The sequence below is a fragment of the Halichoerus grypus genome, chromosome 7, assembly GCF_964656455.1.
Source record: "Halichoerus grypus chromosome 7, mHalGry1.hap1.1, whole genome shotgun sequence".
Lineage (NCBI taxonomy): Eukaryota > Metazoa > Chordata > Mammalia > Carnivora > Phocidae > Halichoerus > Halichoerus grypus.
This window is the reverse complement of record NC_135718.1, coordinates 152918114-152939546: the sequence shown is the minus strand read 5'-3', so window position 1 is coordinate 152939546 and position 21433 is coordinate 152918114. Positions and strand designations below refer to the sequence as shown.

Sequence of the window (21433 nt, the reverse complement as noted above, 5' to 3'; positions counted from 1 at the left end):
GAAGAAGGGAATGTGGGGCCAGTTTGGAAAGAAGGGGAGACATGGAGCGGGAGGAGGAGACAGAAGGGAGGCGACAAGACCTGGGGCCTGTCTCTGGTGGCTTAGAGGGAGGTCTCAGAAGGGGGGGACAAGTTCCCTCTGCTTACACACTGGAGTGATGGAGCATCAGAGACATTGTGGAAAGGGTTGGATTTGGGGATTGTGGTCTCTGCAGAGACGTGGGAGCTGGAGAGGGAAAGAAGAGGGAGGAGTCCCCTGAGCTGTGGGCAGAGCTGATTTCGGTCACAGCGGTGTGACAGATTGGGGACGAAGCTAGGAAGCCCCAGACCTCTCCCTTTGCCACCTCCCCCCTTCCCACAGCCTGCCCCACCCGCGGGACCAGGGCTGGCTCGCTGGGGGTGGGGGCCGGGGGTTGGGGCAGCCACAGTCCAATTCCCTGCTCCATTTAGGCTCCACAATTAAAGGCAATTACTCTGCAGCTCTCTAATCAAACGCTCCCGGCCGGGCTGCCAGCCGGGCTGGCATGTGTGGTTCAGCAGCCGGAGGGAGGGACGAGCAAAGTCACACGCACGCCTGGCTCCCACCGCGTGGGCGGCGGGGCGCGGGCCAGTGTGTCCGTGTGTGCGCACGCGTGCCCCGGAGCTCGGGGGCGAGGGGCAGACGTGCGGGACGCGGCGGGTGTGCCAAGAAGTGGGCTCCGGGGTTTGCTGGTGGCACTCGGAGCCCCGGGAAGCCGGTGTTCACCCTTGTGAGGTGCTTGCCCGGGGAATCTGCCCTGTGTGCCCACTGGGCACGTCGTGGGGGGCTGTCCCTGCGTGGCGGCCCATGTGTGCTACCTCATGGCGGCTCGCGTGACACGTGCGGGCAGGGGTGCGGTGCGTATTCATGCCCCGGGATTGCAGGGGTGGTGCACGACCAGCAGCTTTGGTCATGGATGCAGCAGCTGGGAACAGGGGTGGGGGTGAGGCGGCGGGTGGCGGAACAGGACTGGGGCCTGGAGGGCCGAGGCTCAGGCTCTGAATCCGCACTCTGCCCCTCACTCACGCTCACCCCCCGGGCCTCGGTGTCCTGTCTGTGGCACGAGAGGGTGGCACGAGCCCCATCTCAAGCCTTTATATAACACTGAGCCACTCTCTCTGATTGCTGAGCGCCTCCACTCCTGAAACCCGTTCCCCTGGGCCAGGGGGGAGGAAGGAATCCAGGGCGGGCACGTGGCATCTTGGCGGGAAGGGGCTGGGCTGAAGTGGGGCAGGGACAGGAGGGCGGGGTGGGCGCCTGGGAGGGTGGCCCCTTGGTGGAGCCCCTTCCCTCCTGCACGTCCTTACCCAGTGCCGGCTTGGCTTTGCCAGGGACCCAGACCCGCTTCAGCCAGGAGCCGGCCGACCAGACTGTGGTGGCGGGACAGCGGGCCGTGCTCCCCTGCGTGCTGCTCAACTACTCGGGCATCGTGCAATGGACCAAGGATGGCCTGGCGCTGGGCATGGGCCAGGGCCTCAAAGGTGAGTGGGCTGCCCACCGGCCTGGCATCCACTGTCCTGCTCCCGGCCCGGCGCCCTCACCTAGCTCCTCACTGTGCTCCTCACTGCGCTCCCTCTCCATGCTCCAGCCTCCCCTCTCCCATTTGAGTGCGGGCAGCCTCGCCCCCTCCCCCTGAGCTCCAGACTCCCTCCTGCCCCAGCCCAGGCCACGTCTGCTCCGAGGCCGGAAGCCCCTTGTAACCTCAGCCCGGGCGCTCACGCACGTGTTCATCCAAGAAGCCTGTCTCAGGCGCTGTGCACACAGCCCGCGCTGAGGCTACCTAGCGATCCAGTCAACCAGGACGGACGAACGACCTCCTGTATTCCAGAACAAGTAAAGGGACTTTTGGGAAGGCCTCCTGGCCGTGCTGAGGGGGAAGCCCCCGGGTCTGGAGCTGCCTCTGCCACCTGTGAGCGGGGCTACTTAGGAAAGCCGCTGCACCTCTCTGGTCTTCGTGCACCACTGTGTAAGAGAGCTGTAGTCGTCACGGGCCTGTGCACGGTGTTCGTGAGTGTTGAGCCAAATGAGAGATGGTGTTTTGTGAAAAGCCACGGCGGGCCTGAAAGCAGTGTAATGCCGAAAGCCCAGGAGAGGCTGTATATTTTTATTCTTTCTGTTGTCCAGGGCTTAAAATTATTTGCTGTGGGTTCTGCATATTAGCACAGGTAGGGGAAATTTGTCCGTGTAGAGGAAAGAGATGGGCTAGTGGATCTATTGATGATAGAAAGAAAGAGAAACTGGGAGAGAGAGATCAATAGATATGGAGTGAGAAGGATCGATAACCCCTGGGCAGAGGGAGATAATGGGAGGGAGCCGGTGGGGAGCCCGGGAGAGGGGGACGGGGAGGGGGTGCGAGCCTGCAGGGGAGGGCAGGGGAGGCTGAGCCAGAGGGGGCCAGAGGCTCAGAGGCCCACCTGCCACAGCCGTGGCTTCTCCAGGGACCACGTGGGTCAGGGGCTCCTTCAGGGGCAGGACCTGCCTCATCCGTCCCCCGCGTCGCGAGTATGGCGAGGCCGTGGCCTGCCTTGGCTCCCCCCCCGGCCCCAGGGAACCCCGTCTGTGCTGCGATGCCCTATATTTCCAGTGCCCACATGCCCTCCCCCTCTCTTTTCTCTTGGCTTTTTTCCTCTTCCTTTCCTATTATTATGAGAGACGTTTGTCTGCAAACAGCTCCAGAGATTTCTGCTCCTCTCCCCCTTCTGTCTCCCTGTCGCTCCTGCTGCAGGGCCCCCAGACTCACTGTAGGACGTTGTGACATCGGGGTGTCACACCTGGGACTGCGGACGGGGTCCCAGGCCAGGGAGGAGGGAGGAGAGGTGGCCTGGGCGGGACGCAGCCCCCGCCATGGGGCGAGGGGATGAGACCTGGGGAGAGAGAGAAGCCTGGCGGGCAGGGCGGTCTGGGCTGGGTCCCAGGCCGGTTCCCAGGCTGGGGCGGGGCTCACCTCGCTCGCCCTTTGTGTCCCTGCAGCCTGGCCGCGGTACCGGGTCGTGGGCTCTGCGGATGCCGGGCAGTACAACCTGGAGATCACGGACGCCGAGCTGTCTGACGACGCCTCCTACGAGTGCCAGGCCACGGAGGCCGCCCTGCGCTCGCGGCGGGCCAAGCTCACCGTGCTCAGTAATGCCCCAGCCCCTCCTCTCGCTCTTTCCCTCCTGTCCCCTTGACTCCTCACTTCTTCCTGGCCTCAGGCCTGTCCCCACTGTCCCCCAGATCCTTCTCTAAACTTCTTCCAAAGCCAAGTCCAGTAGAAGAGGGTGAAGCGGGCACGTGGGCCCCCCTGGCGGGACCACGGGTGCACGAGGCCTGGCATCCTCTGTGCCCAGCTGGACTGGGCTCTGCCTGCGGGACACGAGGCTCCCCCAGGGCAGAGCAGTTGGGGTGCTGGAGATGCAGCCACTCCTGGCCCAGGCTTGTCAGTGAGGGAACTTCTCCCGTCCTCCCCCTCTGCTGCCCCAGTCCCAGCAGCTGCCCCGGGGGCTCCTTTTCCTCCTCACTCAACCCCTACTGCCCTTCACCACTCCTTCCCTCCCTGGGCACTGAGGTTGCCCTGGAGGCCCTTCTGGGAGCCAAGGAGCAAGACCGGAAGGGACAAGACCCGAGGGCTGAGAACTGGGGTGGTGGGCTGTGTCCTGCTGGCGCCAAGCAGATGTCCCTCTGTGAGAACACCGGGGCCATTTGCGGAATGAGGGGACTGGACCCTGCAGGAGCTCCCTCCATCCTGGTGCCCTCCCTGGCCTCGGCCTCTGCTCTGCTTCCTTCTGCCCATGACCCTCCCTCTTCCTTTTGTCCTCCATGCTGTCCCGTTCCTTTCTCCTGCCTTCATTTGATCTGTCCTGCTCCCTCTTTTCCATCCCTTTGCCTGAAATCTGTGACCTGGGAACGCCCCTGGAAGGGATGGGGGGAGAGGAGCAGAGACCGTGAGCTTGGACACAGGAAGATTTTATCTGGGGGGAGGGTGGGAGTGAGAAGGTGATAGGAAGTCATCCTTGTGTCAGGGAAGGGCTGGACTGGGAGCTGGGAGTCAGGAGCCCGGGGCCATTTTGGCACTGTGACCCTGAAGAGGTCATGACCCCTGGGTATCAGTTTGCTCATCGGTAAGGTGGTATCAGCCTTTTCTCAGCTGCTTTGCTGCTCCTGCCCAGGGAGCTGTGAACCGCGAGAGCTTGGGCACTGAAGTGTCAGGGGGTCAAGGCCCAGGCTAGGGCTCTAGCCTGGCGGGGGGCTCGCTCTTCCTGTCTGCTGAGCAAGGCACAGGGCTGAGGTTAGGGAGGGAGTCAGGTGGCCGCCAGGGATGGGCGTGGGGCGCCATGACCGCACTTCCCGTCCCTCCTGGGGTGTGTGTGAGCCCGCGCCAGCCCGGGCCATCTAAGGGAGTCACGAGATTCTGGGGAGTCCGTCCGTCTTCTTTTCCCTCCCTAACGGCCTCGGTTGTGGGTTCTGGAGGTACTGCTTCTGACCTGGAGAACTCCCATCCTAACAAGGAGCCCCTGGTACTCCCTTCCCTCTCCTGCCCCAGACCTCCAGAGACAGAGAAATAAAGATGAAAAAAAGGCCAGCTAAACCCCTAGGTATTGCAGGAATGGGGCTTATAATGGCATCCAGTGGCTTGGTTCATTTAAGGAAGGCTTCCTGGAAGAAGAGAATATCAATGGGGACCCTAGGTGGAGGAGTACCTTGTTTAAAAGCTTGCAAGCCACTGAGGGGGATTTGGGGGGCATGAGGGGCAGGGACAGGCCCCAAGAGGAAAAGAGGTGAGAGGTTCGTGCTTGCTCATCGCTCTCCCAGACGCCCTGCCACCTGCAGCCGCATGCAGGCCAAGAAGACAGGCTGTGTCTTGAATGCTCCCTGCTCACCTGGTTACGTACACCTTCGCTCACGGTGCCGGAGCCCGGAGACTGGGCAGGGCAGAGTCGAGAGTGGGCCGCGTCCAGTGCCTGGTAGACCCCTCATCTGCAGCCACAGCCCTTGGTGGTCTCCCCGCCCCCACCCCAGGCCAGGCTTTCCTTCTCCCTGCGGCGGGACTGAGCGGCGGCCTTCCGCTCCCCTGCAGACGCAGATGCAGACGCGGCATCCGCTTGCAGGCCTACAGCCCCCCCGAGTGCCGCGGGGAGGGCTGCGGCTCTAGGGCCAGGGGGGGCCTGGTCCCCCCCGGCCCTGCTGCTTAACTCACTCTCCTGCCTCCGAGCACATTTCTTAACCTCTCTGAGCCTCAGGGACCTTGTCTGCTAATTGGGGTCCATGGTATTTACCACGAAAGGATTAATGAAGTACATTTTGTGGTGAGCTTCCAATGCAATCAGGTACGCGTGGTACTTGGGCCCTTTGGTCAGCATTCCACGAACGGCAGAAACACCGGATCACATCACAGCTTACCGGCTGCACGTCTGGGATCTCATTTCAACTTCACAGCATCACCTCTGGGGAAGAGCCGTCAATGTTATTTTTAAAATTTTACAAACAAGGAAACTGAGGCCACAGACACATGTGCATATTGAAATACAGATTTGTCACAGATCATAATAATTTGTTCATAAACAAGCATCCACACGAACACGCACCCTCTGATAGTGGAGCAGACACTTCAGTGGCCTTATTCTCCTTTGCCCCAGAAACAGAGAGAAAGATGGGTTAGCGACAGAGGCGACAGATGGACGGTCTTGCCTGAACGAGGGGAAAGGGCCAGCGTTCTAGGGAAGGGAGAGCCGATGGGAGGAGAAGCCTTCCCTCTGACCCAGGACACGGTGCCCCCCGCAGATGGGCAGGACCTCTGCCCGTCCAGGACGTCCTTCCTGGGTGAGACAGCAGGTGTGACCTCAGAGGGGCCCACACAGACCAGGAGACCCTGAGCACCGTCTGACAGGCGGACCAGGTAGAGCAGCAAGCAAAGAGGAGGAGCCGGGGACTCAGTGGCTAATCTGCCGGCCAGGAACTGGGGGCGCTGCTGGCTCTCGTCTGAGCAGCTGAGCAAACACAGCCCAGGCGTCACGCGGGCCTGCACACTGTAGTCCATACGCAGCACCCCCGCTGACCTTCACCAGGGCCCCCTGGTTAGGTCCTGCTACGTCCCTGTGGAAGAAACAGACTCTGACCTGAGGGCCTCACCCAAGATCACACAACAGGTAAACAGACGTGCCAGGGTTTAAAATCAGGGCAGCCTGCTTGGCAACTACCCCTCTGCATGCACGAGTTGAGCGGAACACAGACGGGCTGCAGGTGGTTCCCTTCCAGTGGAAACGGCAGCTCAGGACCGGCATTTCCCACGCTCCGGGGCAGCCCGGCGCACTGCGAGGCTCTGTGGGCCTCCCACGTCTGCTCTCGGGGTTGTCTCACAGAGCCCCCTCTGGGTCTTCCCAGAGGCAAACAAAGCCCTTTCCCATTGCTGGCCTGATGACAACAGGGTGCACCAGAACGATGATAATCGAAATCCTGCCTCTGTCTCTTCAATCCCCCGTTCATTCATTCAGTCAGTATCCCCGAGGACCTGCTGTCAACCCAGCTCGGCTAGACCTCGGGCTTTCAGAGAAAGAAGCAGCCCTACCTTCAAGGAACGTGTAATCTGATCGCCTGAGCCTTTAGGAGCCCGTGAGGATAGGACAGGAAGAGGCCTCCTATTCCTTGGCATCAGAAATCTGACCCATTTAGTCCCTCAAGCGGGTAGCAGGAGCCTACGGTGACCACCTCTGGGCCCTGGAGACAGTAGAAATCCAGGGAGCCGGGGACAGCGGCCTTGGCTGGGAAGGGGGCCCGGGCAGTCATCCCAAGTGACCCCAACACAAGGTCGGTTAGGAGCTCAGAGCACCTGCCTGGGAGCCCCTGCGGGGCCGGCTGTGGCGGGAGGGCCCATGCAGCAGGCCCGGGAAGGGACAGCGGAGGTGAGGACGCGAGAAAGTGCAGGGCTGAGGGGCTTACGGCACTTCATAGCCCTCAGAGGTGTCTGAGCGGGGCCGTGGCACAGTCTTGGCTGCGCTGGAGAAAATAACCAACCTGCCCGCGGTGATGGATGTGTCGGCCAGGGGCACTGGGGGCAGGGAGTCCATTTGGGAAGTGGCTGTAGTGGACCGGCTCCCGGGGCTGGCCCAGGGCACAGGGGCGCACAGGACGGAATAGAGGAGGACGCTCCTCCCGAGCCAGGCCCCCGGGGTGTGAGCGGCACTCCAGTCCTGGAGACCCCAGCTCTTCCCCGTTTGCGGCCACGCTCCCTCACCCGCCAGCTGGGCTGGGAAAGAACTAGGTGGGGGCAGGCGGGCTGTGCTGGTGGCCTGGGGTGAAGCCCCCCCAGGACCAACAGCTACAGTGATTGCAAGTTAAGGTGGCCACAGCCCTCCACGGGGCAGCCGTGCCGCGGGAGGGATGCCGCCAGGGGCAGGGGCTGTGGGCGCCAGGGCGGAGCTGGCCACACCCTGACTGAGGCTCTGCTCGCCCCGCAGTCCCCCCAGAGGACACCAGGATCGACGGCGGCCCTGTGATTCTGCTGCAAGCAGGCACCCCCCACAACCTCACGTGCCGAGCTTTCAACGCCAAGCCGGCCGCCACCATCATCTGGTTCCGGGATGGGACGCAGCAGGAGGGCGCTGTGGCCAGCACGGTGAGACCTGCGGCTCCCCCAGACCCCTCGGCCCCATCCCAGGTCGCCTCTCATTCCCACATGGGCCTGACCCAGACTCGGGGGACACAGATGTGACAGGAGAGCTTGTAGGTTGTCTGGTCCAAGCCTCTCATCCATCGTGTAGCTGGGAAGGCAGGGATCCGAAGAGGAGGGAGCTCCCAGGTTCACGGCGCATTCGGTGGCTAGCAGGGACTAAGAGTAATGCTCATAGCAGCTGCAGTAAGCACCTACTGTGTACCAGGCACTGTGCATGCTAGGCTCCTAACGGACAGTCCCTCTTAATTGTCAAGGGAGTTGGATAAGGCAGGTGTTCCTTCCAACTCGACAAAGAGGGACACTGAGGGTCAGAGAGGTTGATGCCTCGCCCAAGGTCACACAGCTTGCGTGCGGCACAGCTGGGGTTTGCTCGGCTGTGCTGCGTCGAGCACCTCCGGCTTCGTCCTTCAGCCTCTGGTTGGCGCAGCGAAGCAGCTGAGGAGGCAGGGCTCCCGTGTAGGTCGTACAGACGAGGAAGCTGCGACAGAGAAGCCATCGGGCGATGTTCTGGGTGGAGCTGGAGTGAGCATCCCCATGGCCGGGTGGGCCAACGTACAGGTGGGCCCAGCCCTTCGCTAGGTGCCGGGGGGACCTGCGCCCGTGTGCCTCGGAGAGCAGTGCCAGGCAGAACCCGATTAGCTGGACCCTTGGCAGGCTGCGTGACCTCGCACAGGTCCCTCCTCTCTGGCCTTAGTTTCCCCATTCGACCCAGGACAGTCTGGCCTCAGGGTGCTTAACCTTTTACCACCAAGACATCTGTAATTTTTCTCCTGTAGGACTACATATTTTGAAATGTTTTGGCAACCAAACGAGCTGATTTGTTAATGGCCATTTGTCGTCCACGTTCCTGCTCCCGTTTTCTAACGATGGCAGGTCCTGGCCGAGCAGCGGGGGGAGCCGGCGGCCCTGCACGGCGCTGGCCCTGCTCCCGTCCAGCACAGGTGTCCTGCTGTCAGGGCGCAGGGCCTCCCTCGGACGAGCAGTGGGGCTTCCCTGGCACAGCTGGAATATGGCAGACAGCTCACGGGGTCCTGCGACCACATTCAGGGGCCTCAGGTTGGCCACAGTGAGACAGGCTGTGAGCCCTTCCTGCCCCCAGGGGCTCACGGTCTGGCAGGAGAGCCCCCGCGCCCACGCGCTCACGCACAGGGCCCACGGGGCGAGGCTGCATGTGCCCAGAGCAGAGCAGGACAGACGGGCCGGGAGGGCCACAACGGCAGTGCAGAAGAGGGACTGGTGCTGCACTCACAAAATCCCAGGAATGGGGCTCAGAGCCACGGGGAACGGTAGCACACGCAGAGTGGGCTCCCGAGGAAACTGTGCACACGGGTCCGTCCGTTGTGTGTCATGTTCATTAGAGGAAACCGTGGGGTCTGGGAGGAGGGTGGATGGGAACTCGCTGCATTTTCTGTTCAGTTTTTCTGTACACTTAAAACTCTAAAAAATAAAGTGTATTAATTAAAAACCAAACCAAAGCCGACCTGGGGGAGGACGCTGGGGCTGGGGGTGGGGTGGGGAGGGCCGCACTTCCGGTTAAAGTTCATATGCCCCTCCGACACAAGCCTGTCTCTGGGCCCGGTCATCCTGGTTGCAGTGCAGGGGGCTTCTAGCTTGACCCCGTCCCCCACTTGTCCCACCCCAGGAACTGCTGAAGGATGGGAAGAGGGAGACCACCATCAGCCAGTTGCTCATTAACCCCACAGACCTGGACATTGGGCGTGTCTTCACCTGCCGCAGCGTGAACGAGGCCACCCCGACTGGCAAGGAGACTTCCATCGAGCTCGACGTGCACCGTGAGCAGGGGTCCTGCAGCGGAGCTGGAGGGAGGGGTGGGCTGAGGAAGGGAGTGTGGGGCGCCCTTGGAGAAGCCCCGAATGCAGATCCCCCGGGGCCCCAGGGCAGATGCTCTTGGATCCCCTGGTTGGAGTACCCAGGGGCCGCGGGCCCCGGGGGCTGGGGGGGGGCACCTCCTGCGTCTAATCCAGCCTGTGACTTCGGCTGCGACTTAATCTCTCTGACCCTCAGTTCCCAATTCTGTATAGTGGAAGAAAATAAAATACAGGCCCACAATCTCTTCTCTGAAATTCCAAACTGAAACTGATTTACTGGCAAAACGTGAATAAGGTTCCCCACGGTCTCTTACTTGACCCATGTGTCACTGTGAGCTGTTGCCCAGACCCTGCTGGGGGTCTTTCATAGTAAATGGTCTGTGCACACCAGCACCTTTCTAAAATTTAAAAACTCCAAATTCTGAAATACATCTAATCCCATGGGGCTCAGAGGAGGGACTTGGGACCTGTTCCTGTCTGTCGGGGCTGTGGGAGCACCTAAACGAGAGAGAGAGAGAGAGAGAGAGAGAGAGAGAGAGCGTGTCCGAGCGGCCAGGATGGAGCCTGCTACTCAGGGGATGCTCCTTACAGCCCCTCCGCCCAGAAAAGGGAGGGAGCTGGGCAGGGGCTGGAGATGCCCCGCCCCCATCCCTTTCCGTGAGCCACGCGAGGCCACGCTGACGCCTCGTGGCCACAGTGCACCATGACATCCGCTGATCATCTCTGCTGCAGCAGCCTGGGTCCCGGCCCCCTAGCCGGCCCCCTGGAGGCTCCGTGGGGTAACGGGAGGAAGATGGCTTCTCTTTTGGAGCTGCTTCACTACAGACTCCAATTCCCAGATCTGTGCACAGGGAGAGGGCTGGGTGTGTGTGTTAGGAGGAGAAAGAAACCCGGGGGACAGAAAAGACCCTTCCTGTCCCCTGCTTTGCAGACCCTCCCACGGTGACCCTGTCCACTGAGCCACAGACAGTGCAAGAGGGCGAGCGCGTCGTCTTCACCTGCCAGGCCACAGCCAACCCCGAGATCCTGGGCTACAGGTGCAAGGGGGGGGCTGGGGGCACCCTGCGCCTGGAGTGGGGGGTGCCGGGGCACGGGGGGCTGGGGGCACCCTGCGCCTGGAGTGGGGGGTGCCGGGGTGCAGGGGGGGCTGGGGGCACCCTGCGCCTGGAGTGGGGGGTGCCGGGGTGCAGGGGGGGCTGGGGGCACCCTGCGCCTGGAGTGGGGGGTGCTGGGGTGCAGGGGGGGCTGGGGGCACCCTGCGACTGGAGTGGGGGTGCCGGGGTGGGGGTCGTGCTACTGGATGTGGGTGAGAGGGGGCCAAGCCCTGATCCCCACCCCTGTGTTGCCTTCACCCCAGGTGGGCCAAGGGCGGCTTCTTGATTGAAGATGCCCACGAGAGTCGCTATGAGACAAATGTCGACTATTCCTTCTTCACGGAGCCTGTGTCCTGTGAGGTTCACAACAAAGTGGGGAGCACCAACGTCAGCACCTTAGTAAACGTCCACTGTGAGTGGCTGGAAGGGCAGGGGTGGATGGGGAGGGCAGGGACCTTTGAAGGGTCTGGGGTAGGGGTGGGGGGACAGGGGACAGGTCGGGGGAGGTGGCAGGGCAGCAGAAGGGAGAGAGGATCGGCTAGAGCTGACCCCCCATGAGACTGAGTCCCTAGCAAGTGCTGTTTTCTACACAGTTGCCCCCCGGATCGTAGTTGACCCCAAACCCACGACCACAGATATTGGCTCTGATGTGACCCTCACCTGTGTCTGGGTGGGGAATCCCCCCCTCACCCTCACCTGGACCAAAAAGGATTCAAACATGGTAAGACGCCTGCTACCCATCTTGAGCGCGGGGAGGAAGGAGTCGGTCACAGGTGGGAGAGTGGGGGTGGGGCGAGGCTGGTGCAGCATTACTTTTCAAGTCGAAGCTAGAGTGTTTCCAGGGTCTTGGGATTTGGAGGAGGCGGTCAGTGCTCGGGATCAAAACCCACTTGTCCCCGCAGAACAGCTGGCCAGTTCAGTGACCATGGGAGCGACAGGGGGACCTATGTGTGGGGGAGGGGGGAGGGGTGGTTTCTGCAGGCCCAGTGAATGATTCTACACAGGAGGGTGGGAGGGTTGAATTCTGCAGCTCTACAGACACCTGCATTAGATAGTTCGGGCTGGAATTGCAGGAAGAGGGATTTCAAGGTGAAACTTCCTGCCTTGTTTGGCAGGGAAAGCTCTAGAACAGACCGTCAGAGAGGCTGCGTTCTCTGGGAAACCACGCAGCGCCAGCTGCCCTCTCTGGCCTCGGCCCTTCTCAGCCCACTCTTGCAGAGACGGGCAGGCCTCAGTGCGGCCCTGTTTAGAGTCAGGGGATGCACCCTTTGCCCTTCTGGGAATTCACTTGTGGCCCTTCCTGCTTTCTTCCCGATGCCTCCGATGTGGGGCCCCGCTCGGACCCAGGGGCCCAGGCCTCCTGGCTCCCCACCCGAGGCTGCTCTCTCTGCCCAGGTCCTGAGTAACAGCAACCAGCTGCTGTTGAAGTCAGTGACCCAGGCCGATGCGGGCACGTACACCTGCCGGGCCATCGTGCCTCGGATTGGCGTGGCCGAGAGGGAGGTGCCCCTTTACGTGAACGGTGAGCGGCCTTCGGGGCTGGGCCTGGGCGGGCAAGTGCTGCGATGTCCCGCTGGCCCTGACCGCGTCTTCTTGCTCACAGGGCCCCCCATTATCTCCAGTGAGGCGGTGCAGTACGCTGTCAGGGGTGACGGGGGCAAGGTGGAGTGTTTCATCGGGAGCACGCCGCCCCCGGACCGCATTGTGAGTGCCACGACTGTCACAGGGCCCGAGGACAGCCAGCCACCTGGAGGCTGCGTCCCTCTGCCCCCGTCCCTGCTCACGTGCCACTTCCCCCTCTCTCACTTGTCGCATGACCCTGAGCCAATTACTGAGTGTTTTGATCCTCAGTTTTGTCATCCACAAAATGGGGGCAGTGTCCCTGCCTGATGGCCGCAGCAACAGGTGTGAGAGGCCGGGGCGCCCCGGCTGCTCTCTCTGCCTCATCTCCTTCCCTCTCCTCGGCCTCCCTCCACCCTGCCCCTGGGTTCCCCGGCCCTCTGCCCCCTTCTGTCTTCCTCCTCCTACCCGCTCCCTCTCCCCTCTCCGTTCTCCTCTTCCCCACACCATGCGCCATTAATTCCTCGCATGACCATTAACCGTCAAACCCCTCATCACATTTAATGACCATTTGGCTAACTCCAGGGCTGCCCAGGGACACTTCATTACCACGGCCGCCTGGGCAGCGGGTGGCTCGGCTCCCAGGGGCTTTCCTTGCAGAGCTAGGAGGATTGATCCCTGGAAAGGAGCCAGTGCTCAGGGAGGGGACAGGAAGGGGGTGTCCCGACCGGGAAGTCAGGGATGGAGGAGGCCGCGAGAGATCCTCCCTGTTCTAAGAGTCTGGGATGGGTCTCCAGAGCCCCCCGGGTGGGTTTGTGTGGGGCCGGCTGCGGCTTGGCTACAGGTAAAGCTGAAGACTCTCAGACCACCAGAGCTGGACAAACCCCGGGCATCCAACTCCGGCCTGGTTCTCTGCTTTTACAGATGAGGACACGGAGGCCCAGAGAGGGGAGGGGAGGCCACACAGGGGCTCAAGGGAGAGCCAGGCCCAGGGCCGCATGTTGACTCCCCATCCAGGACATCAGGGCTGCCAAATATTGGTTCACTGGCCCAGCTGCACCTGCATCCGTGGGATTGTTAGAAAAATAGAGATTCCTGGACCTCTCCCCTGGAGTTGCATATTTAAGAGTTAAGCTCCAAGAATCTGCATTTTAAAGAATGTCCCTAAGCATATCTGCATGTTCCTGGCATACATCTCCATTGTGTGGTAGCCACTGTTTCCCTTAGACTGGAGATCCCATGCCAAGGCTTGAGGCAGCAGGTGTGACTTGGGTTTGTTGCAGACTGAGCACTGGGCTGGGTTGAGGGACACACAGGGCACACGGGACAAGGATGCCTGGAGGGTGGGTCAGGTGTTTCTGCCACCTGCTCCTTCCTTATCCCCCGCTGCCCTCCCCACCCCAGGCCTGGGCATGGAAGGAGAACTTCCTGGAGGTGGGGACCCTGGAGCGCTACACGGTGGAGAGGACCAACTCGGGCAGTGGGGTGCTGTCCACGCTCACCATCAACAATGTCATGGAGGCAGACTTTCAGACGCACTACAATTGCACGGCCTGGAACAGCTTTGGGCCCGGCACGGCCATCATCCAGCTGGAAGAGCGAGGTGACCATGGCCAGGGTGCGGGGCAGCTGGGCGTTCTGCTCCCTCCTCCCTCCCCTGGCAGTCCTCTCGCGGACAACTCTCTCGGGGCCTACCCTCCAGAGCCTGCGCTGGTGCTCACCTGGGGAAAACCACCCCCTTTTTTAAATGTTCATTGAGCCTCCCCTCTGCGCCGGGCCCCGCACGAGGGGCAGCCGGGATGGCGGTGCCCAAGACGCGGTCCCGGCCCTCGAGGGGGTTTTGGGTCAGTGGAGGAGCACACAGAGTGGGAGCAAAGGACTTCAGGTGGAGAAAATCAGATGCTTCATGAAAGGGTGTTCTACTACCGACCTCACGGGGTTGGCATGGGGATGAAGTGAGAATATCTATAAAACACCAGGCACGTGGCGGGCGCCCAGGAGCTTGTGGTGCCCCACCTCTTCGAAAATCCTTCATCTGCTAGGAGGCACATGCTTCCTCCCTTAAGATGCTGCATGTCGAAGGAGAAATTGCCTTTGACTTTTTTGGAAGCTCTGACGAGGGAGAGAAAGGAGGGGGCTCCCGTCAGGTGTGTCTTAGCTGAGAGAGCCAGCGAGGGGGTGGTGGGGAAGAACGGAGCGGAGGGAGTGCGGCAGGACCCAGTGAGGAGGGGAAGAACCTCCCGAGGATCTGATCCATCCAGGACTGCCAGGAAGGGAGAGGAACCTGGAGGAGGTGCCCTGGGTCCTACTCAGCTCTGGGGAGCAGGGAAGCCAAAGAGAACTGTGCGAGCCCTGGGAGGGCGGGTGCTGGTGCCGCCCTGGCCATGGGGTGGGGGCGGGGAGGTGGTGAGAGGTGGGGACACGGGTGACAGGTTGGAGTTTGTGGAGACAGCTAACCTCAAAGAGCAGCCCAGCCCAGGAAGCCGAGGCCAAGCCTCGCAGGCAGGTGGGCTGCAGAGGGGCGGATGGGCCCCCAGGGCCAGGGTCACGCTGTGTCACAGCTGCAGGGATGGGACATGGCCATGCTCCCAAGCCTGATCAAGCCGAAGCTCAGGCCTAAACCCAGACACAATGCAGACCTTCCCCTCCAACTGCCCCTGACTTGAGCAAACACCGTTCCTGTCCGAGGATATCGGTGGAGCTCTGGCACCGGGCCTTCAGGTCCCCGTGAGCCACCAGCCTCACCCCAGCCTCTCCTTCCCTCTGAAGAGGTGCTGCCCGTGGGCATCATTGCCGGGGCCACCATCGGTGCGGGCGTCCTGCTCACCTTCTTCTTCATCGCCTTGGTATTCTTCCTCTACCGCCGCCGCAAAGGCAGTGAGTATGGCCCCCACCGCGCGCGCACACACAGCGGCCCCCCCCACGCCCCCCCCCCCCGCGCGCACACACAGCGGCCCCCCCAAGGAGCGCCCCCCCCCCCCCCCCGCAGACGGACCGCCGCGCTTCTAGGCCTGGCCCGTAGCGGCTGGCAGAGCGCGTCCAGGCTGCCCTTCCCTGTCTAGGTCGCAAGGACGTGACCCTGAGGAAGCTGGACATCAAGGTGGAGACTGTCAACCGCGAGCCGCTTACGATGCATTCAGACCGGGAGGATGATACAGCCAGCGTGTCCACGGCGACTCGGGTCATGAAGGCCATCTACTCGGTGAGGGTCCTGCTCCTCCTGGCCCACTCCCCTCTTCACGTTCTTGGGACCCGCCCCAGCTCTACGAACCCCCTTCTCTCTGTCTTCCCTGCCACACTCACGCCCAGGCTCACACGTGCTCACGTGTGTACACACAGGCGCACAAATGCTCCTGCATATACTCACATGCACGCACGCACACATCCTCCCCGGGCTGATTCCCCTGCAGCAGAAGACAGGCAGGTGGGGCCCCCCATAGGCCCGCGCTTGGCCCCATCCTTCCCACACACACAGTCAGACTTGAAAGCCCCTAGAAGTTTTCTGGTCCAACTGCCCCATAGCTCAGACGAGGAGACAGTTCTAGAGAGGGACAGTGACACACCCAAGGTCACATTGTGCGTCCGCGACAAACGCGGTGCCAGGCCGGCTCTCCGGCCTCTCCCCACCCCCGGCGCCCCGGAGCCTCTCCCGGGCTGGGCTCAGACTCAGAACTCCAGTGTGCCCGGGGCCCCAAACCCCTCCAGCGGCCCCTGGGCGTGGAGCGGGGCCGGCGCAGGATGAGGCCGGCCCGGCCCTGACGCCCACCCTGCGGCTCCGCAGTCCTTCAAGGACGACGTGGACCTGAAGCAGGACCTGCGCTGCGACGCCATGGACACGCGGGAGGAGTACGAGATGAAGGTGCGCGCGCGGGGCGGGCAGGGGGCAGGCTGGGGAAGGGGGACGCGGGCTGCCCGCGGGCCCCGGCAGGTGCACCCCGGCCGCGCCCCCACCGCGCCCTCGCCCCTCGTCCCCAGGACCCCACCAACGGCTACTACAACGTGCGCGCCCACGAGGACCGGCCGGCGTCGCGGGCCGTGCTCTACGCGGACTACCGCGCCCCCGGGCCCGCGCGCTTCGACGGGCGCCCGGCCTCCCGCCTCTCGCACTCGAGCGGCTACGCGCAGCTCAGCTCGTACAGCCGCGCCCCCGCGTCCGACTTCGGCCCCGAGCCCGCCGCCCCCGGGCCCGCCGCCCCCGCCGGCGCCGACTCGGCCGGCACGTTGTCCTATGAGAACTACGACAAGTTCAACCCGCACCCCTTCCCCGCGGCGGCGGGCTACCCCACCTACCGACTGGGCTACCCCCAGGCGCCGCCGTCCGGCCTGGAGCGGACCCCGTTCGAGGCGTACGACCCGATCGGCAAGTACGCCACGGCCACCCGCTTCTCCTACACCTCGCAGCACTCGGACTACGGGCAGCGGTTCCAGCAGCGCATGCAGACTCACGTGTAGGCCCGGCGCCCGGCCGGGGCGCCTCTGCGGGGCAGAGGACGAGGCTCTCACAGCCGTTCCCTGATATTCAGGGGCGTTGCGCGTCGCTCCCGGCCCGGACCAGCCTTCCTCCGCCGCCGCCGCCGCCGCCGCCACTGCGGCAGGTGGGGAGCAGGTCTCCCGGAAACACCCCGTCCCGAGGATGGTGCTCTGTGCATGCCCCAGCCTCCTGGGCCTGCCCTTCCCTCTTCTTCGGGAGGACGTGTCTCTTCTGACCTGTGCTCTCGCCTGGCCCCAGCACGGGGACAGGGAAGCGAAGGTTGTGGAGAGCAGAGGGGGCACTTTTTAGCATTCCCATTCTGCCCCACCCCTTTGGTCTCCCCTAAGTGGACAGGGATGTGTGACGATGAGCAGGCGTTGGCCTAGGGGGACACGCAGTGGGGGGTGGGGGTGGCCCAGGCACAGATATGTGGAAACACGTTTGCCTGGCCAGCCCCTCTGTCCTCTGCATTCATACCCCGGCAGCATCTTCCCTTCCGCGACTGCAGAAGGGACCTTGGATTGATTTTAGCTGTCCACAGAACAGCCCTGGCACTGAGTTCAGATCCGGCCCTCGTTCAGCTGGGATTAAAGGGCCAGCTGTCCTGGCTGCTCATCGTGGACACCTGTCTGTCAGCAGAGGATCCAGATTTCTCCAGTAGCCCCTTTCTCTCTCCTCTGTGCAGGGCCAGCCAGTTAGATCACAGGGTCCCCATGCAGAAAGGAACGGTGGGGGAACCATGTCCTGACTCACCAGCAGGAAGGCTGTGTGCTTCAAAGCAGTTTCCAGAACCCCCTCTAGAGGAGCCCCTTCCCTCCCCAGCCTGCCCTGTATCCTGGCTTTAACTCTTGAGCCTATCTGGGGAGTGGTGGTGTGAGGGTCGGATGCTATAGGCTATTTTTCAAAGACAACAAAAAACAATGAAAACCTCATTTGGGGAGAAAAAAAAAAAAGCTGTAGGGAATCCCCCGCCCCAAGTCCCAGTGGGAAGGAAAGGGGGCACCTGCTCTCCTCCAGATTCCTAGCACCGTCCATTACTCTGAATTTCCAAGCACTTTGAATCCATTTTTAAACATTCAGGTGGAAAGACCTGTCCCCGATGGGCTCTGACAGGCTTAGGGAGGGGGCCTGGCTCTCAAGACTGCTTGTCCTGCCCACCAGCTGGTCGGGGAGGCCACCTTCCGGGGGCATGGGTGATAGTCTCTGCAGACAGGTTTTGGTTTGTTAAGTGTCTTTTTTTTCTTGGACCAATCAGATTCCTTCTTCCACTTTCAGTGCCTTGAGTGCCCAGCTTTGGTTGACCGGCCCTGTGTGGGGGGCCACGGGGGATGGGTATTGCAAGCCCCAGACACGCCGTCAGGTGTTGCAGAGTTTCCGGGACGGCGGGTGAGGGGCCTGGAGAGGGAGGAAGGTGGCACGGGAGGGCACTGCAGGCAGTCACGCCCATGCTGTCCCCACACACACATTCCACATGGCCATTCTCAGCCGCCGCCTCTGACCAAAGAGAACTGTGCCCCCGCCCCGGCCTCCCCTTCTCCCGACGGGCGGGGCCTCGGGGGCAATCCCCAGAACGCGCTTTGCCCTCTCTCCTGGTCACCACTCATTAGTCATGTTTGCTTTAATGAGTTACATGCTCATCAGCCACGGGCCATCACCACCCTTGCGGATGGGTCTGTGGGGTGACATTCCTCACCGTCCCCGCTCGTAAGGACCAGCTAATGCCCAGGGAGAAAGTAGCTCGGTTCCAGCCTGGCAGGCTGCCTCTCCCCTTCCGCAGCAACAGGGGCAAATCCTGGGTGTCTCTTGGGGGTGGGGGGGCATCGTCCCGGCTCCAGCTGCATTCCACCCCTACCCCTGGGAGCTGACCCCTCCCTACAGAGTCATTTTATGTGAGCCCCGGGAGAAGGTCTGGTAAGGATGCAGGTTCCTGTGCAGATGAATTCACGCATACTCTGATTATCTTCGCAGAAACAGAAGCCATGTGTAATCCAAACAGTTAAAGTCTAAAGATGGTGATGGCTCTTTAAACAGGAGTATTCCAAAAAATATTCATTTGTATTTGGGGTTTGGCCACATTCTGTTTCCTCCCTTTTATTAGTGCTGGGTCCATTCTGTTGAAATGATGAAGAGGAGGGGCCCAGGGTCACTAGCTAACTCAGCTGACACTACAGGGACCATTAGTTTTCAGAAGCCTGTGACCAGAGCTCCTCCTCTGCTCTCTGCTCTTTAACCCAGTAACCGGCCCCTCCTGGGTATGCAGCGTGCACAGTGCAAGGCACAGAGAGACAGCAGCGCCCCAGGCCCTCTCTGCCCTCTGCAATTTGCACGCTGTTCGTCTGATCACAATCGGAACTGGGGCCTGCCTGTTGGGCCAAACGGAATTGCTTTTCTGGGGAGTGGAAGGCGCCCTTGAACCTAGTAGAGCTTTGCTGTTGGAGGCTGGGGCCCTCCAGCAGGGTGCCGAGAGTACTTGATGTGGTCACCTTGGTGATCCTGATCGCCTTTGATATTCTCATCTTAGTGAGAAGAGCAAGGCGCTAGGGGTCAGGAGATCGGGGACCCCAGCTTCAGGATGGGGTGAAGTGACCTTGGCCTAACCTCTTTACGTTTACTGCCCCCGATTTTCTGGCCTTAAAAATAGGGGGAGGGTTGCACAAACCTAGAATTATTCTGCTCTTGCTGTATTCATTCAGTGAGGTGGAGGGCCCAGCCACCCCTGGTGAGGAGCTGGGAACAGGACGTGAGCAGGGAAGGGATGGGGGTGGTGGAAGGTTCTACTCTCTTGAAAAAAGCTTTCACTGTGGGCCTCTTGCTGGAAGTGTTGCGAGTAAGTTTCCACTAGGGTCCCCTGGATGCCAAATGGCAACAAAGCATACCCTGAGCCTGGGTGAGATTGGTGTGCGCTTATCCTCTGACCATTGGGAATGGTCGCTCACATTGGGAGCCCACTCAGAATTCTGCCAGTGTGGCAAAGGCGTCTGTGGCCAGGGCGGGGCAGGGAGACTTCACCACTGGTGCCCTGGCTTCGGGCAGCTTTGACCGAGGGGGAGCTGGGAGTAGCCACCGTCCACGCCGTCCTTAGGAGCCCAGGGACAGTGCAGCCCTCTCACTGAGGAGGTGAACCTGCCGGCCAGGGTCTCCCGAGCCAGGTGGTGAGGTGTGAGCATGGCTGACCCCTCTGAAGCAGTAGAGGGAAGAGGGTAGAGCAGTTTTGACATAAACTCTGGATCTCGAAGAGGCTCTGGTGATCGTGGGTGAGCTGCAGTCTCTTCCCTCGTGGGGGCGCTCAGACTGCATCCTGAATCCTGGATCCCTCTAAGCCCAGCCCCAGAGCCCTTGTGAGGTCAGGAAGGGGAGCCAGCAGGGATGGAGCGGTGCTCCCCCGAACGCCATGCCTGGGGTGGAAGAGGTCAGCTTGACCCCCCATCTGCAGGCCCATCACTTTGAGGGCAGCATTCCAGGACTGAGCGCCCTGCCCGGCCGTAGAAACCAAGGCTTCTCTACCACTCTAGGGCTGTGTGTCCCCGGCCGGTCCCCGCCTTGCGCCTCTTGTTAGGGAATCACCTGAAAGGTGTTAGTGAAGGCCCTGACTGGTGGGACCAGTGAGGAGATGGTCACGGGACACTCCATAGACCAAGGGATGTAATTTGGAAAGGCATCTATTTTTGTGAAGAGGCTATAAAACTAGCATTTAAGTATCCCCCTCCCTTGTCCCTGCCTTCCCCTGCCCTCCAGAATGGGGGGGTTGGGGGAGGTTCCCATTTTCTTGCATCACTGTGAGGGAGCTCCAGGCCCCGTCCCTGGAGAAAGCATTGCTGTGCAGAAGTCACAGGCCATATGCGCGGTTCTGGTACAAGCCTGCCCTTAAAAATAATAACAGTAATAATAATAATAATAATAGTAGCTCCGTTTGCATAGAACTACCACATTCCCGCCAGCCTCCTGCCCCTGCTCCTGGCTTTTCGCTGGCTACAACCACAGGCCTTTTCGAGGGTCGGTGGGCTGTGGGGCCTTCTACCTGTTTCTGGAGATCAGACGCTGCCCCGGGAATACCCCCCACTGGGGAGAGCGCAGCCGAGCGCCGCCCGGAGGCCTGGCTGCACCAAGTCCACCCAGAGGAGCCTTGGGGCCCCGAAGGTCACGCTCCCCACCCCGACCACCCTCGGGGTCACAGCCTCTACTTCGGGCTCCAGTTGAGTTTTCTCCTCCCAAACCCCAATAATAAATGGATCCATGATGACAAGAGAAGAGAAAAAAATATTATTTTTGTTAGGACAGACCATCGTAGGTTTTTAGCAGTGTGTGTCTGTGTGTCCTCACGCCTTTTCCTATTCTGCCTGTTTTCATTTTCCTTTTTTTTAAATATTATGTACTATATTTTTAGTCTCAAACACACTATATATTATATATATTTAATTTTTTTATATATATAAATATAAATGTTTTAAAAAGCACCATGTTTTGTGTTATTTAAGGCATGAGCAGCTCTTGTTACTTAAAAGCTTGCCTGATTTGGGGTGAAATGGTCAAATTTGGGGAAAAGATGAGAGATTTTTGGGTTGAGATTGCAGAGAGGATCTATTTGTGTCCTCCAGGTGGTTACTTATATTTGTGGCTGTCGCAGGGCCCTGCGGCCAGGGAAGCCGGCAGCTGGGGAGGGAGGGAGGGGGGCAAACAGCAGGAGGTCACCGCACCCTAAAGTTTGGTGCCAAATCCGATTACAGGACAGGAAAGGGGGCGACTGACCCCGGGGTCCAGATCCCAAAGGAACTGGGAGAGGGTGGGAGCCAGATGGGTTGCATTTATTAAGATGCAG

General features: G+C 61.1%; 1 protein-coding gene across 2 annotated transcripts in view; it reads left to right on the top strand.

Annotated features, from left to right (window-relative positions):
- KIRREL1 (kirre like nephrin family adhesion molecule 1) overlaps positions 1-21071 on the top strand; it is a 91807-nt gene extending 70736 nt beyond the window's left edge. Inside the window, exons 2-15 of one of the 2 annotated variants that reach the window (XM_036069804.2) lie at positions 1350-1499; positions 2989-3138; positions 7449-7606; positions 9306-9456; positions 10424-10529; positions 10850-10998; positions 11180-11307; positions 11982-12108; positions 12190-12290; positions 13551-13749; positions 14916-15023; positions 15209-15348; positions 15928-16005; positions 16122-21071. In XM_036069804.2, the coding sequence (XP_035925697.1) occupies positions 1350-1499; positions 2989-3138; positions 7449-7606; positions 9306-9456; positions 10424-10529; positions 10850-10998; positions 11180-11307; positions 11982-12108; positions 12190-12290; positions 13551-13749; positions 14916-15023; positions 15209-15348; positions 15928-16005; positions 16122-16598 (2222 nt within the window). In that variant the 3' untranslated portion in view covers positions 16599-21071. Of the gene's footprint in view, positions 1-1349; positions 1500-2988; positions 3139-7448; positions 7607-9305; positions 9457-10423; positions 10530-10849; positions 10999-11179; positions 11308-11933; positions 12109-12189; positions 12291-13550; positions 13750-14915; positions 15024-15208; positions 15349-15927; positions 16006-16121 lie in introns of both variants that reach the window. The other variant, XM_036069803.2, reaches the window with a different exon arrangement.
- Positions 21072-21433: the final 362 nt, after the last annotated feature.